Source organism: Emydura macquarii, unplaced genomic scaffold (assembly GCF_026122565.2).
Source record: "Emydura macquarii macquarii isolate MOO-44397 ecotype Brisbane River unplaced genomic scaffold, CSIRO-AGI_Emac_v2 contig_374, whole genome shotgun sequence".
In the NCBI taxonomy this organism is placed as follows: domain Eukaryota; kingdom Metazoa; phylum Chordata; order Testudines; family Chelidae; genus Emydura; species Emydura macquarii.
Window position 1 is genome coordinate 4,312,257 of NW_027130511.1, and position 17,299 is coordinate 4,329,555.

Sequence of the window (17,299 nt, forward strand, 5' to 3'; positions counted from 1 at the left end):
ACACCCTGTCTTAAACATACCACTCTGCATAGATGTCAGAAAACACCTACTTCATCAAATCCCCTCTTCAGCTCTCCCTCCCCCATCCCCAACTCTCTTATCTCTTCTGAAATTGCATGTCTAGGCTGGAAGCTGTCAAGACTGTCCCCGGCAGGCTCTCCACACAAATGACTAATGAGTTGGAAAAGCTCCTAAAACCAGGAAACCCGAACAGGCCTTTGTCACTCAGAACAAACTATGATAGGGAAAATGTTTTCCAAACATTAATGCACTGAAAATAGTGGAAAAACAAATCCAACTCAATGAACACACCTCAACCCTGTCGGTCTCCCTCTCAGCACCCATTTATCCATATCACCTCCAAGTCCGAGAAGACTGCCTTTTCTTCACATTCCTTAGGATTTCTTGAGATCCAAAATAATTCTAGGCCAAACACTGCACCCTTCAGCTAGGACCTGATAATGAGTGGCATTGAGATCTCTCAACTCCCATTGGACTGACCTCATTCAGGCAGTGTTGCCTTTGAAGTCATTGGAAGTTTTGCCTCAGTAAGGATTTGAGGATTGGGCCAGAGTTTTCTTTCTCCCAAAATATCCCAGATCTACCCAAGGATTCAGAGATGGACCAGTCTAACCACCTCATAACCACACTCAAGATAAACCAGAGGTGAGCTGCTGATTGATAATAAGCAACCAAATGAAAGACAGCAGGATAAAACATCAGTGCACAGGGTGGGTGATTTATCTCTTTGTAGTCATCAGGAGGACATCCATCATAACCCACAGCTGTCCCATTCCCCTCTATTCACTCTTTGTGAGCTATTCTGCATGGTGTAAATTAGGAAACGGCAGCTATAATAGACTAAGTTAAATGAATATTTTTAAACATCAGACAACAATTCAAGCCTGCAGCCTTCTAGAACTCTACCTGTTACAAGAGATTCCTCACAACTCTAAGAGCACCACCTGCACACATATACCACACAAACCTCATGATAGCAGCAAACACGTCATTATCACATATCATCTCCAAATGGCACAGTTAGTGTTGTCTATATAAACACCTCATACTTCATACATCACACGGATCTGCATGGTACATAGGCTGCTAGCTCATGTCTCGTTGCAAGCAGGCGGGAAAGAGTTGCAGACATTGTAAATTCTAGTAATAGGAAACAGATGCCTCAGCACACAAATCTCCACAGTGTCTAAAAGGCTCATAATTAAAAAATTAATCCAAGAAGATTCACCATAAATTACATAGACACTATTAATAGGATAACTTCCACATTCTCTCCAGTATATGGAAAGTTAAATGAGATAAATGTCCTGCAACTTCTCTATGTTACCTGCAGTGGGTGAAAGAGCAAAAGACACCAGAAAGAGTCCACTAACATAAGTAAGTAGGAGTCATCCGGGCACTATCTAAAATGGTACTTGTCATTTGTTATCCCTAGCTCGCAGTATGAAGGTCAGAGGTCATCTTACCATCTTAGACACTACTGAGTCTAAACGTAGTGACCGCTAATCAACAGGAAATGGTTGTTGTCAAATGTTGTTATCACCAAACAGAAATCCAAGGCAGTCTGGTGGAGCAAGAGTATCTAACTGACAACTTTTGAACACAAAATGAAGGTGATCTATAGCATTCAAATACAGGGAAGTGAGGATGCAGGACCCTTGCAATGACCATCCAGTGCTTGGGATTTGTAAATATATTGTTGCTAAAAACAGTCAAATCATTCATTATTAAATTTGTAGAAAGTAAATGTAATCATTAAAAAAACCTCATTACTTACCGTCCCTCGTTTTGTTGCTGTTCCTTCTTTCCCTTGCTTTTCTTCTTATTTTCCACCTTTCCTTCTAGAATTCTTTTCTCTTGTGATTTGGCCATTCTTTTCCCTCTTTTATTATCAGCTTAATTTCTCTATTCTAGTTCCTCATCTCCATCCTAATCTCATCCCATCATTATCTTTTTCTCTTCCATTTCTATGCCCACTTCATCCTCCCTGTCTCCCCCTCCTGGGCTCACATCTCTTGTGATCATGACGAACATGGGCCCTATTCATCCTCCCAAGGGAGGTAGTGGCTGAGTTTTCGAAGGTGAGTGGCCATCACTGTGTCTTTGCAGGTGTCACCTACCAAATACAGAAGAGTTGATAGCACTGCAGTAGTTTTCAGTAAATTGGAAGAGATCTTTGCTCAAGAAAAGCCCCTAGAAATTCAGGGAGGTTGGAGGCCATGTGTGGTCCCATCTCAAAAGAGTCTCTTGTTTCAAGTGGCAACCCTCATTTTAGATAGCAATTTACCTCCAACATGGCCCAAACCTGCTGTTAACTCGTTGCTATGATTATGACTAATTTACTTAAGGAATGCTGAATCATAAACCTGAGATTACACAAAATGTTACTGATGCTCAAGGAACCACTAACCATGTCATTTCAACCTTTCTGCTCTATTTTTTGTGTCCATTGGTATGAGTCTTTCCAAGACTGGGTTCCCCATTTAGGCCTTGGCAGGGTCAAAGGTACATATCAGAAGACAGGGTAACTAAAAGAGAATAGCAGTGCCTTCCTGCTCTTCTTGAATGGCTTACATAAATACTCTTACTTTGTAAAGACCACAACACAGGAGACATTAAAGCCGTACTAGCCCTGCATTTGCTGTTTGTGAGAACCCTAAGGTACACATGGGCCTAACTAGACAGAAACAATGCCTGTAGCATTTTTATTGTTAACAACAATCACAGCTAATGACGTTAATTATACAAAGCCAAAGTGTCTAAAACTAGCCAAAAGGTACCAGTCCTCATAGAGAGCAGAGGGATCAACACACATGTAGCGTATTCAGGATAAGCTTTACTAGCAAAAGAAAAAAAATTAGGAAAATATCCTGAAAGTAAATGATTTTTCATTTGTGGACTCTCTTGTCTCACAGATACCTTTTCTGATTTACTTCAATAATCCGAGCAAAGTTCTGTCCTAGTATAAGAGCACACATGTGGAAGTTCAAGTAGACTGATGTATTACTTTTGACATAATTAAGAGATGGACGATAAAAACCAAAAGCAAGGTAGAAATCACAAGTGTGTCATGATTTATCTAGAAACCCCCTTATAGCCAGACTGATCACAAAGAAATACCGCACTGAGCACACTTCTTTACCAACATTAATGTATATTGAAATGGAAGCAGACAGTTGCTCTGTGTTCCAAATGTAAGCTGCCAGGTTTTTTTTTCCTTCGATCATGAGTGCACTTAGTTGTTAGAAATAAGTTGCCAGCATTTTGTTCTCTGTTTGTAGAACACCTAGCACAATGGGGTCCTGGTCCATGACCAGGTCTCCTAGGTGCTATGATAATCATATACAAATAATAATCTCTCTAGTATCAACAGACTGGAAAGTACTGTAATATTAATACATCTAATCACTGTTGCATAAGATCACACGCTACATGATTTATCCAGTCATAGTTGGATTTTAGCCCTGGAAATCTTTCTCAAAATCTTAACCAGACAAAGGAAAATATTAGTACAAGAATATGTTGGTGTTAATTAATATTACATTCATTCCCTTTATAAAAGCTTCAGAAATTTATGGACATGATTAGGTAGCACAATCTGGTTTGCTTTCTAAACAAATAATCCAAAAATAAAGAGAAACCCAAAGTTATCATTGAAAATCTCTCCTTTTACACTTAGCCAATTATGTTCTCGTTGTACACTTGGCATTTTGCCCCAAGTTTGTTTATATCCATTTCACAGACGCATTGTATTGTTAGTGTTGGGGGATCCGTGTTCCCTTGATCAGTGGCTCACAATCACTTTTCCTAACAGAAGTATTGGTGGGTAGTGCTTTACGTTCCAACCCTTACCTCAGGACAACCCTGTAAAATACTGAGTGTCCCTTATGAGAAACTGAACATCATCAACTCCCTTAAAAGTCAATGGCAGTTTAAGATGCTCAGCACTTCGTAATATTGGGCCCTTTATGTTGGGCCATAGCAAATCTCCTGGTCAGCTATCTTCTCTCTAAACTGCCATCAAGCTTGACCAGCTTTCAAATCCCATTCTCAGTGTTACAAACAACCAAATCCCTGTTGTGAGTTAGAGCAGAAACCACCGAACAGGCAGTGGTGAGCACAGACTGGCACTTCCAACTTCTTATTCTGCAAACCTGTTACCTGAAATATCTGGAAATCTCCTGTTTAGTCTACCGACCTGCCTTTTTCACAGGACTCCAATATCTCCCTCATCCACCTTCAATTCAAAGTTTTCCAGTGATTTGCTTCTGATTCTAACATCTCTATCAGAAGTTGGGCTTATTTCCTTCCTAGTCACATTATTAATGTTTCTTTCTACTACTGAAATAAAATGTTTATTATCCCAAATTAAATCCATTGAGCCAGATCCTCAGCAAGTGTGGAAGAGTATTGTTTCATTGATGTGGATAGAATTATGCTTATTGACACCACTTGAGAATCTGGCCTCGCTTTTAAGTTTCTTTTCTTGCTACCGAGTAAGAATAATATGTCTTCTTTCTAATATATAATAAGACAAGAGGATGAGGTAAAGAGATCTATACTCTCCATCATTTCGGTGCTTTTGTATATGGCAGGGCAGGTTAACATGGCCATAAAATAGTTCTAATATATATTTGCAAATCACACTCCCATTGAATTCTATTGGAGTTCTGCCACAGACTTTAGCGGGATCAGGTGTATCACACTTAGCCAAATAAACCTGACCCTTAAGGAGTGCCTAGGAAAGTTAATTCAATGTGGGCTGAAGACACAGAAAGTAAAGAATCTACGTGACACATGCTATTTTACATTATTGAATTCCTTTGATTCATTATCTAAGTCAATGGCTCTCAACCTTTCCAGTCTACTACACCCCTTTCAGGAGTCTGATTTGTCTTGCGTACCCCCAAGTTTCATCTCACTTAAAAACTACTTGGTCACAAAATCAGACACAGAAATACAAAAGTGTCACAGCACACTATTATGGAAAAATTGCTTACTTTCTCATTTTCACCTTTTAATTATAAAATAAAACAACCAGAATATAAATATTGTACTTGCATTTCAGTGTACAGTACATAGAGCAGTATAAACAAGTCATTGCCTCTATGAAATTTTAGTTTGTACTGACTTTGCTAGTGCTTTTTATGTAGCTGGTTGTAAAACTAGGCAAATATCTAGACCAGTTAATGTACCCCCTGGAAGATCTCTGCATACCCTCAGGCAACCACTGTTCTAAGAACAGTTGAGAACCACTGATCTAAGTCCATTCCTTCCCATTTTCTTTTAATTCTATTTATTGTTCCCTGAACTTTCTCAATTTCCTCTGTATATTCTATCTATGGGATAGTGCCCAAATCTATAAATAGATTTCCCCAGAAGTAGTCTAACCAGCACTGTGTCAAGAGGAAGCATCACCTCCCTGATCCTATGAGCAATCCCATTACTCATACAGCTAACGATTACACCTTCCTTTTCCTATGCAACATTCATCTTTAACTTTTCACGGAACAACCATCATATATATCCACACTACTGATGGATGCAACCTGAAGTTAACTAAGCCCAGGTCTGGCATAGATGTGAGCGTGCACTCACTATGTGAAGCTGCAGAAAGTCACCGAGCCCGGGAGCACTGTCAATCCGAACCAGGATGCCATCCTTCACAGTCGTGCTGAAGCCTACGGCAAGACGGTCTGTCCTCGTGCTGGGTCTGTCATTTGCTGGCCAGGTGTACAGAATTAGGCCTCCACTTTTCCCAAAGATATATGTGGCACCAGCTGCAAAATGAAAAACAAAGAGAGAGGTGTTAGCTCGCTATGGTTTTTGCCAGGTGTGGTAACACTGTCAAGGCTGCAGAGAGAAATATATCCAAATGCAAGCATTTCATTAGTCTAAGGCCTGTCAGGCAAGCATCACCCTAAACTAAAGACTCGGGAAAACTGAAATGATACAGAGCAGATGTTAAAGAGATATATTCATATATTTCTATATTCCACTGGGTACTAGTAGAAGACAGATAATGCATGTCTCCAAAAACCTTTATGCCTTGTGACAAACAAAGTAGTGAGCCTTCTTAAACACTAAAATTAATTCCACATCTGAGTCAAGACATGCACAAGATGGGGAATTACACTCCTCTTCCACCATATGGACAAGAACTCTTCCTCCCAGAGAATGGCATATTCTTTTTTAGTGGAACAATGGCTCTGAATTGCTGGATCCCTTTTCTGATTGAAGAGGATGTGAAAGCAGAATGGCTTTCTAGGACACAAAATACACCCACGCTATTCCCCTCCCATTAGCCTTGCACTATTATCTTGCAGTAAAAGAAGATGCAAAATAAAACAACAAGAACTTTTAAAAGTTTGCCATTGAGATGATTATGGTTTCTACGCTGGCACTAATACTTTCAGAGATCCTTTTAAATGAACATTTATGCTATTCACAACACCCAAGTGTATCCACACAGTATTAACAAGGGAACCACAGAAAGATAAATGCTGCTTGCTTTTACGAAGGAATAAATCACCAATGACAGCCTACTGTACTCATCCTGCTAAAGTGTGCTCCAGGTAATAGTATCCAAATCAAGACAAGCAGCATTTGCAATAAAGACAGCTACAGAGTTTATCAAGAGCCCAAGAGTTCATTATTGTTAACACAAGCATGGGCAATGCCAAGTAACTCACTGCTTTTAAAAAACAGACACCATTTCAAAAACTCGTATTCAGCCTCACTTGGAGATCCTGAGCTAATGTACAGAGGAAGAGAGAATCTATTTTATATACAAGGAAGCTGAGACCCAGATAGGTTGAGGACCAGATTGCCCAGTTCCAGGTTTTTAAAAGAGCTCACCACATTGGTTCCTAAGCTCTTTAGAAAATATGGCCCTAAATGTCACAATGGGAGCAGCTCCCCAAAACCCACACAGTGAACCTGTGGTAAGGTTTGGAACAACACTGGCAGGAGACCCAATTCCTCAACCATTGAGCTCCACCCAACTCTATAATGCACTTTTCCAAAGGGTCACAATGAACTGTGCAATACTGAACGCAGCCAACTGGCCTCCAAGCAACAGCAAGAGGCATGGGATACCAATGAGAAGCAGAGGGGGACTGGGTGAATATCCTTCAGACTGGTATTTAGTTAGGGGAAGCAACAAGGTCTTTTCTTTTTTTTCCGAAACACCTGAAATCAAATAATCGCAAACTGAATTGAGTATAGTTGACTATTGCTGGGGTCTTTTGGTACCAAAACTGGGTCAGATCTGAGTGTGGCTGCAAAGCTACAATTCCACTGAGGCTCTTTGTTTTATGTACGTAAGTAGAACTAAAAAGTATAAACTTCACCCTTATACAGGACTGTTTACCTAGCGACCTCAATGTACACCACAAAAGAAGGTAACTGTTGTTATCCCCATTTCACAGATAGGGTAACTGAGGCACACAGAAGGAAAGTGACTTGCATAAGGCCAAGTCGGTGACAGAACCAGAATCAGAATTCAAGTCCCCTGACTGCTAATCCTCTGCATACCTACTGGATCATGCTCTCAGTAAATGTAAATAAATGCATACGGAATTTCATTCATAACCCTGAGCTAAGATGGAGAGCACACCGGCATAGTGAGCATATTGTAGTTCCATTTCAGAAATGCTGACTCTTAAGACAGAGACCAACTGCCCAATTCTTAGCCTCTAACTAGATCTCCACCTTCAACTGAGGAGTGTAATGGTAGGTGCGTGACTACTGCAGAGTGCAGACTGTTTGTTTATCATCCATTCTGTACAAGTACACTTACAGCCTTTTCATATTAATTAGAGGTATTTGGGTGATGAATTATCCATGGCTTCTCTCCATGTATGGGTGATTCAAACAGCACATTATAAGTGCATAAACTACAAACACCCTCCCTCTTTAGGTTATTAGCTAGTTCTAAATGTTTTATGTATTGTATTACATTGGCTCACAGAATAACGTAAGGCAAATCAGTATGTGAGCTCGAGTGAACTGAGTTTTACTGATCACTGCTGGCTTTGTAGATCAAACCCCACTTTCCAAAAGCTATTCCCACATGTGCTGGTGTGTTTGGCCTTCACTCCTAATGCTGATCACTGAGGCTTTCCATTGCAAGGATCAGACTGGAAGGAATTTCTTTGCTATATCCAAAGGCAGATGAGACTTCCTCACTTTTCTGAGTGCCATTTGGCTGCAGAGCATGCCAGAGCTCCTGTGAGTGCCAATTACAGCCAATTATAACTTGATAGGCCTGTGACAGCACTCAACTGCCTAGCACAGCTCACGCTCTCCTGGCAGGACAGAGATTTGCTTCTAGGCCTAACTTGAAGAAACTCCGTTTTATGCATCTGTGCACAGTAACCATTCAACTGTAACAATCAGAAGAGCAAGCGACCTAAACTGATCCTTATAACAGAAACCTATTGTACTGCAACTGTTCAGTACACAATCCAGCGTTATCTGCAGAAGAATAGGCTGTCTAATTTGCTGACTTCTGTGTAACTTTCCCTACCTGAAATATAATTTAAAAAAAAACCCAGTATATGTATACTTTCCTTACAAACTGAACATGTAAGCATGATGCCCCAGTTATAACTATGGCATGGAAAAATCCTAAATAGTGTAGCACTAAACATTTTCTACAAAATTTGAATCAAGTAATCATTCCAGTCAGAAACAATAAGATGCAAGTATTAAAAGAGAACATTAGATGGAAGGAGAACAGAAAGAGAAGAAAGAAATATACAGTTAATGCTACACTATAATCAGAATGAAAAATAATGCCTGACTCATTTATGTGTCTTTATATATTACACACACAAAACATGTTATAAGAACATTGAAGTTCCAACTCGAGCGCTCCAAAGTTAGGAAATACTAGAATTAAGGAAACCTTAATTTGGCCCTCCAGTGCATAGGCATTATAATCAGAATTTAATTACATGATCTCATGCTATTTTTCCATAGGACCCCAGCCTCCTGCAGTGCATAGGATAGATGGCGCTCATTTAATGAGTAGCTATCCAATATTTTGTTTTATCCTCATTGTTCCATGTGTGCTCCTAAGCCTTATTTAGTGCACTCTATTCAAACCCAACTCTGAAGACAGAATTATTAATTTCCTCTTGGGCTTTTCTATGGTGCTTATCACTACAGTATCTGAGAGTTTCACAAACATTCATTGATTTATCAGCATAAAACCCGTGTGAGGTGAGGCAGCGATAATATCCCTATTTTATAAATGGAGAGTTAAGGAGCACAGATGAAAGTCAAAAGTTTCCACTAATTTTGGGTGCTCAATCGGAGACACCTAAGGCCTGATTTTCAGAGTCCTAAGCCATATAGAACACCTGATATGATAAAAACACGGCTCCTGTTGACTTCAGCTGCAGTTGTGAGTGCTCAGCACCTAGTAAATAAGGAACACAAATTTAGTGACCATCTGTGTGAGTGACATGCCTAGCTCACATGGGAACTCTGGAAAAGGCAGGGATAGAATCCACGGCTTCAGGGTAGAGTTCAACTGCCGTAACCAGGCGGCACTCCTGTCTCTGGTCTTTTAACATCATTTCTTTTTTAAAAAGCGAACTGAAAAAACAGAAATTCCATCGTGTGGCATCATCTTGACACCCACATGCTTCACCAGCAGGGATGGAACCTTTCGCTCCACTGCACAGACTTCTGCCACTTGCGGTAACGGAGTAACTGATAATAACAACAATAGGAGGATGTCAAGCTCTATGAGGACCAGCACCAGCAGGGGATGAGACACATGCTTCGACAGTGGGTTTCCCAGCTATTTGCTGAGAGCAGAGGGATGGTAAGACTCAGGAATTCTGGGTTCCATTCTGTGCTCCAGAGGGATGTGGGCTCTTGGGAGCACAGACTCTTCTGCCTGTTCTCCACCACGCTTGATTTATTCTGCACGGTCCTCTCCAAACTGTGCCTGCCCCAGCCTGTCTCTTCCCCACCCCTTTAGTGTCTTGCTTACACAGTCTAAGTCCCTACCTCCAATTCTTTGTCTCCACTTCCCTGCTTCCTCTCTCCCAGTTCCTTGTCCGCTCTGTCTCTCCCCTCCCACCATCCCCACTGGCCTGCAGTCCTAGTCTCCCCCCTGCTGCACTTCTCCGCTAATCTCAGTCTCCCCCCAACTCTCTGCCTGGCTCCTTGCCCAAGTCTCCCCCTTTCCTGGTTAATTATTTCAGTCTTTTTGCCCAGTCAGTCCCAGTTCTCCCCTGACACCCCAGCTCCTCATCAAATCTTTCTCCCCTTCTTCAACCCCCTTTCCTCCCAGACACTGGGGCTGGCTGGACAATGAGAATGGGACTAGGAACCAGTCTTCCTCCCTCCCTGCCTCTCTTCTTCTAGCTCCTCACCCAATCTTGGTGATCCCTGCCCCTAGCTACCTGATTCCCAACCCCAGCCCCCATTTACCTCATTGGCTCCTAATGCCAGTCTCCCTTCAGGCTCCTTTCCCAACCAGTCCCAGCCTCGTCACCTCCCCCACGTTTGCAGTTCCAGTCTCTTTGACCAACCTTACTTCCTCATTCACACTGCCTGGGTGACAGCAGGGAGGTCATTACAGCACAGAAGAGACAGGTTACCTGCTGTCAATTCCACTGCCTACCCCCACCCTCACCTAGAGCCGCCACTACAGGAGAAATCCAACTTTGGCCCCTGTAGTCTTCAACAGGGGTAGGGCCTGTGCAGTCTGGGCAGCATTAGGAGCTGTGAGAGGCTGGTGTGTACTCACTGAGGATGGAATCATCAGAGATTTCAGCTGCTAAAATTGAAGAAGTCCCTACTGAACCTGTGCAAACTGCAATTTTTCAAAAGTTTATAACCCAACCAAATTGGGGCAGATTATCACAGAAATGGCAAGAGGCACAGCCTTAATAACAATTCGCCACCCCTGCCTAATTTCAAGTTCCTGCTCCAAAGCATGAGGGTGCTAGAGCTGTTCAAAGAAAAGGTTGCTGGATTTTTAACAGTGGCAAAAAAAACCTATTTTCCCTAGCCTTGTTAGCTGAACTGTTTTGATGAAATTTCCCCCAAAATATTCAGCATCAGGCAGACACCGAACATGGAAATTGCAGCCCAAATGCTTAATGTTTGGCACAGGTATAAGTAACTGAAAACAGGGTCTTACAATGGGAAATGTTGGACAACCTTTGTAATACATGGCACTATCAGCCTTGGCTATGATTTGTAATTCAATTATCATTACGTTCTATTCATGGGCTGGAGTCATCCCAAATTTCTACATATTTAGGAACAGCATCATTCAGTCAGTGAATATAAATCCATACATGAAACAATTTCACTCCTGTCCGAAAACCAATCCTTCAAAGTGGTAAGGAAAGAGTCTGTTTGGATTACTGGCCTAGTGGATAGGGAGGAAGCCACAGACATGATATATCTTGATTTCAGTAAGGCTTTTGACACAATCCCACTGCCATTCTGATAAGCAAACAGGGAAATGTGGTCTAGATTAAATGATTCTAAGGTGGGTGCACAACTGATAGAAAAACCAGACTCAGAGAGTCTGGTTTGCTGTCAAACTGGGATGATGTAACTTGGAGTCAGGCAGGGATCTGTCCTGGGCCCATTCAATATTTTCATTAATGACTTGGATAATGGAGTATGCTTATGAAATCTGTGAATGACACTGAATTTGTAGAGGTTACAAATACTTGGGTGGACATGATTAGAATTCAAAATGACCTTGACAAATTGGAGAATTGGTCTGAAATTGAGAAGATAAAAATTAATTAAAGACATGTGCAAAGTACTACATTTAGGAAGGAAAAATCAAATGCACAGCTACGAAATGGTGAATAACTAGTTAGACAGTAGTGCTATTGAAAAGGATCTGGGGGTCATAGCAGATCACAAATTGAATATGAGCCAACAATGTGATGCAGTTGCAAAAAAAGCTAATATCATTCTGGGGTGAATTAACAGGAGTGTCACATGTAAAACACAAGAGGTAATTTCCTCCTCTACATGACACTGGTGAGGCCTCAGTTGGAGTAGTGTGTCCAGTTCTGAGTGCCACACTTTAAGGAAGATATGGACAAATTGGAGTGAGTTGTCCACAAGAGAGCAATAAAAATGATACAAGGTTTAGAAAAGCAGACCTATGAGGAAAGGTTAAAAAAATTGGATATGTTTTGTCTTGAGAAAAGAAGACCTGGGGGGGGGAACCCTTGATAACAGTCTTCAAATATGTTATGGGCTGTTATAAAGAGGACAATGATCAGTTGTTCTCCATTTCCACTTAAGGTAGGACAAAAAGTAATGCCTTAATCTGAAGCAACAAAGAACTGGTTAGATTTAGGTTAGATATTAGAAAAAACTTTTTAACTCTCAGGGTACTTAAGCACTGGAATAGGTTTTAAAAGGAGATTGTGAAATTCCTGTCATTAGAGATTTTCAAGAACAGGTTAAACAAACACCTGTCAGGGATGGTCTAGGTGCAGGAGGCTGGACTAGGTGACCTCTAGAGGTCTCTTCCAGCCCTACAATTCTATGATTAAAATGCAGTATAGCAACACAAATCCACTTCTTTAGAGGCCTATTTATTTGCATCCACGACCCCATTAATTACCAATTTCACTTTACCTTTACATTGTCTCTAGCCTCATTTGGTTTCACTGTAGCCATGAGACCTCCACATCTAACAAACATTTTAATGCTGTAAAAATGATAAAAGTAATATGACGAGGGTATGTGTTGTGCTACTATTACAGGTACAATACATTGCAAATATTCGCTGGTATGTATATCTTTTTAAGGTTTCTGCATTATGCTGGAACTGAAAAAAAAGATTTTTAACAGCAAAACTACAAGGGACCTGGGCTATAAGCTCTTACAATAAACTCAGATAATACTTGTGGCATTTAAATTAATACAGCGGAATCTCTGTCCATGGTCCGGAACCCCTTAGTGACACCGCTTAAAGCTCCTGTTCATTCTGGTAACCCAGCACAGACGGTGAAGAATATAAATCTAACAATAATAAATTTCTACCTGAAATAACATGCAAGACATACGGCATGCTCCTTTCCTTCAATTAATTATCATGCCTTTGTTCTCTTGCATGAAATTTTAAGTAAATATAGATGATACAGTGTTATTTTTATACTGTTTTCTATAAGGATTGGGAATTTATTTTTAAAAATTGCTTAATAAGGAGAAAAACTGATGTCCACAAAGGCCTACTATTTTTTAAATCAAACAGATTTGAAAGTTACCAGGCAGCATAACTTTATTATACTTTTCCATAGCTAGATTTTTTATTTCATGGATACATACAGTCCCATTATGCACCTTCTGCTGAGCCCAGTAGTTCTGATAAGTCGCTTCTCGAGGTGCTTAGTATGCGGGTGCTGAGATACTATTATGTTTATTAATAATAGTAACCATGTAAATTTTCTGCTTGCTAGCAAGAAGATATCAGTTCAACTAAAGGAAAATTTGCTATGATGGCATTTTGGTCATCTTATTCGGTGAGATTTGCAAGTTACCAAGAAGCTGAAATTATTTAGCTTATTCCCTGTAACCAGACTGTTGTAAGGATGGAATCACTAATACATCACAAACAATTAAGTGAATTTAGCTGGGTGAAGCAGGACCCAATTCAAATAATGAAGACGACCTTGGCAACAATTGCCTTGTAAAGTGGCAATTAAATAACACAGACCTAAGAGCTTGCCCAGGTGGTTAGTGCTTTCAGAAAATCTTATTAAAATAAGATTAAAGGTCTGACAAACTCACAAAGGCAGGGAAGTGCAGATATAAGGCTGCCACTTATCTCACTGTACCTAAGTTCTGCAGCTCATAAACTCTTCAATCACTAGCAAGGATGCTAAAATGGGAGTGTAAATTGGACTAATTGGTAAAACTGAGCAAAGAAAAAGATAGGCTGAATATCAAAAGAAATTGATCAAAAGATGAGATTTGCCTCCAATAGGAAATGCAGGAAGTGTCATTGCTTTCCTGACTCCTTAAAAAACTGAAAATGTACTGCTTCAGCCAATGGAGATGGACAGATAAACAGATAGAGCTGTTCTAGCCCTAATTTCAAGTATAAGTCCTCACTCAGGTAAAGCTCCCACTGAAATAAATAAATTAAACTGAGTGAGGACTGTCTTTGCCTGACAAGTCTCAGTGCTTTAAAACAAAGGTGACACTCTATAGCACATGTAGTACAAACAGTTTAACCTCAGCTCTGCCACTGAGATGAAGGCATTGGCAGAGCTGCTCCTCTTTTGCAGGTTCATGGCATGGCTTTGGGCAAAACTTTACATATTTGGTCACTGTAACTTGCCAAGAGGTGTTCCCAGCAATAATAAGCAAGGACCTGATTTTTCAAGAGGCCTACATCCAGTCAGATGGGTCAGTGACTATGTGGCCAATAATTGCTGTTATGAAAAGGGAGCCAGATTTTAAGCATCAATTCTCCGGGCAAGTTTAAGAAAAAAAATACTAACAGAACTGAAATAAGATCTTCACTGAAATACACATGACAAAGAGAAGCACCTCCACTTTTTCAAAACAGCTCCACTCCTTACTACTCTCTAGAAGTGTAACACGTGGCAAAAACTCACCCAATGGAATATCAAGTTAATAGCTTTCATGACCTCTGGTTTCCTACATCCTGGGCTTGGGTAACTGCTGTCTCTACCAAGCTTTTCAACTGGAAATTTTACCTTATAGCACCCCTTGCTCTGGTTCTTTATTCCAGGGACTCTGCACCAGGAAAGGGGTACTCACCGGTAAATACAGCAGGTACCACACTGATGTCGTGAAGGCCAAAACTGTAACAGGATTCAAAAAAGAATTAGATAAGTTCATGGAGGATAGGTCCATCAGTGGACATTAGCCAAGATGGTCAGGGATGCAACCCCATGCTCTGGGTGTCCCTAGCCTCTGACTATCAGAAGCTGGGAGTAGATGACAGAGGATGGATGACCTGGTATTGGCCACAGTTGGAAGACAGGATACTGGGCTAGATGGACTATTGGTCTGACCTAATATGGCTATTCTTATGTTTTGACTCTTCAGAGGTCACTACAGGAAAAGCCTGTCACTACAGCACCAACCCAGAGCTAATGAACTCTTACTTTGTTAATTACAAGTAAACCAATGAATAAACTAACTGAGAGTCCCTTACTGGCATCATCACTGAGATCCTGAAACAACCCACCTCCATCCAGTATGCTTCAACCATTCTTACAATGGTCTTTGCCCAACTTCCGGAATTAAAAAAAAAAAAAAGCTCCTAGCAACTAAACAGGCCTTTATAGAGTCGTCAACTGTTACATCACTGTCTCATGTCCAACCACAGGTTTTACTTCCCTTGCAGCCCCACACATAAAATAGCACTAACAGAACACATTACCTAACATTCTCCACAGTGACATTACATTACTGGAACAAATGTTCATTAGCTGAGTATAACTGAAAACCATGACACTGTTTCTAGAAACTTCCGAATGCTACTTTACCAAAATAATCCTTCTGAGGGCATCAAAGGTGCCACACATGCTCCATTAGCAAGCAATGTGCTCCCAACCAATCTTCCCTGAGAGGGACACATTTATGAGTAGAAATTAAAAGAGCTATTTAAAGACAGCTTGTCTTGGAGGAGACATGACAAAACAGTGCGAATATATGAAGATCATCAACAACAAGGATAGAAAGGAATTATCAGAATGGGTGTATAACTAGGAGAGCAGAATGAAATTAGGAAAAAAATTGAGGTTGGAAATCAGGAGAAACTCCTTGATAGGGTGACCAGTTAAGCTGTGGAATAGTTTGCAAGTAGATGTAGTGGAATCCCTGTCATATGGGACTGTAAAAAGTAGATTGACCAAAACACTAGAAAATCTGATGGGGAACAATCTTATATTGACAGCAAGATGGATGAGAGATGGTCTCACAGATCTTTTCCATTTCTAGATTCTGCTCTATGATTTTATAATTCCTACTGTCCATGTTGAACCTGTCATGGGGTATTGCCTGCCAAACGCACTGTATGCAGGTTCTTTGTCTAACCTATCAGCTATGTGATGGCATCTCCAGCTTTTAAATAAGTATTTAACAGAGCAATCCCCAGTAGGAGCAATGTATCATACAAATAATGTGTGGTTTAAAGTGTGTCTGTGATGAACATTCATTTCATTATAGAAAGTCACTATCAAGTGAATCTCAGTTTTATAAGCCATTGTAATAGACATAATAGGAAGAAATAGCAAGTTACTGTCATTAAATAAATTTAAAAAGAGAGAGAGAGAAATAACATTAACTAGTTACAACTAGCAAGGGACATGAAGGGGAACAAGAAGGGTTTCTACAGGTATGTTACCAACAAGAAGAAGATTAGGGAAAGTGTGGGCCCCTTACAGAATGGGGGAGGCAACCTAGTGATAGAGGATGTGGAGAAAGCTGAGGTACTCAATGCCTTTTTTGCCTCCTTCTTCACAGACAAGGTCAGCTCCCAGACTGCTGCACTGGGCGGCACAGAATGGGAAGGAGGTGAGCAGCCCTCAGTGCTGAAGGAACAGGTCCAAGACTATTTAGAAAGATTGGACATACACAAGTCCATGGGGCCAGATGCAATGCACCTGAGGGTGCTCAGGGAGTTGGCTGATGTGATTTCAGAGCCATTGGCTATTATCTTTGAAAGCTTGTGGCAATCGGGGGAGGTCCCTGATGACTGGAAAAAAGCAAATATAGTGCCCATCTTCAAGAAGGGAGGAAAGAGGAACCGGGGAACTACAGACCGGTCAGTCTCACCTCAATCCCTGGAAAAATCATGGAGCAGGTCCTCAAGGAATCCATTTTAAGGCACTTGGAAGAGAGAAAGGTGATCAGGAACAGTCAACACGGATTCACCAAGGGAAAGTCATGCTTGACCAACCTGATTGCTTTCTATGAAGAGGTGACTGGCTATATGGATGGGGGGAAAGCAGTGGACATGATAAACCCTTGACTTTAGCAAAGCTTTTGATATGGTCTCCAATAGTATTCTTATCAGTAAGTTAAGGAAGTATGGGTTGGATGAATGGACTATAAAATGGATAGAGAACTGGCTAGAGGATAGGGCTCAATGAGTAGTGATCAATGGCTCCATGTCTAGCTGGCAGCAGGTCACAAGCGGAGTGCCCCAGGGGTTGGTCCTGGGGCCAGTTTTGTTCAACATCTTCATCAATGATCTGGAGGATGGGGTAGATTGCACCCTCAGCAAGTTTGC

The 17,299-nt window shown here is 40.9% G+C and overlaps 1 protein-coding gene across 11 annotated transcripts in view; it reads right to left on the minus strand.

Annotated features, from left to right (window-relative positions):
• Positions 1 to 17,299, minus strand: part of NRXN3 (neurexin 3) — a 1,218,301-nt gene that overhangs the window by 321,792 nt on the left and 879,210 nt on the right. For all 11 annotated transcript variants that reach the window (XM_067532399.1, XM_067532391.1, XM_067532404.1 and 8 more), the window contains one exon: positions 5,620 to 5,801. In XM_067532399.1, the coding sequence (XP_067388500.1) occupies positions 5,620 to 5,801 (182 nt within the window). The remainder of the gene's footprint in view (positions 1 to 5,619; positions 5,802 to 17,299) is intronic.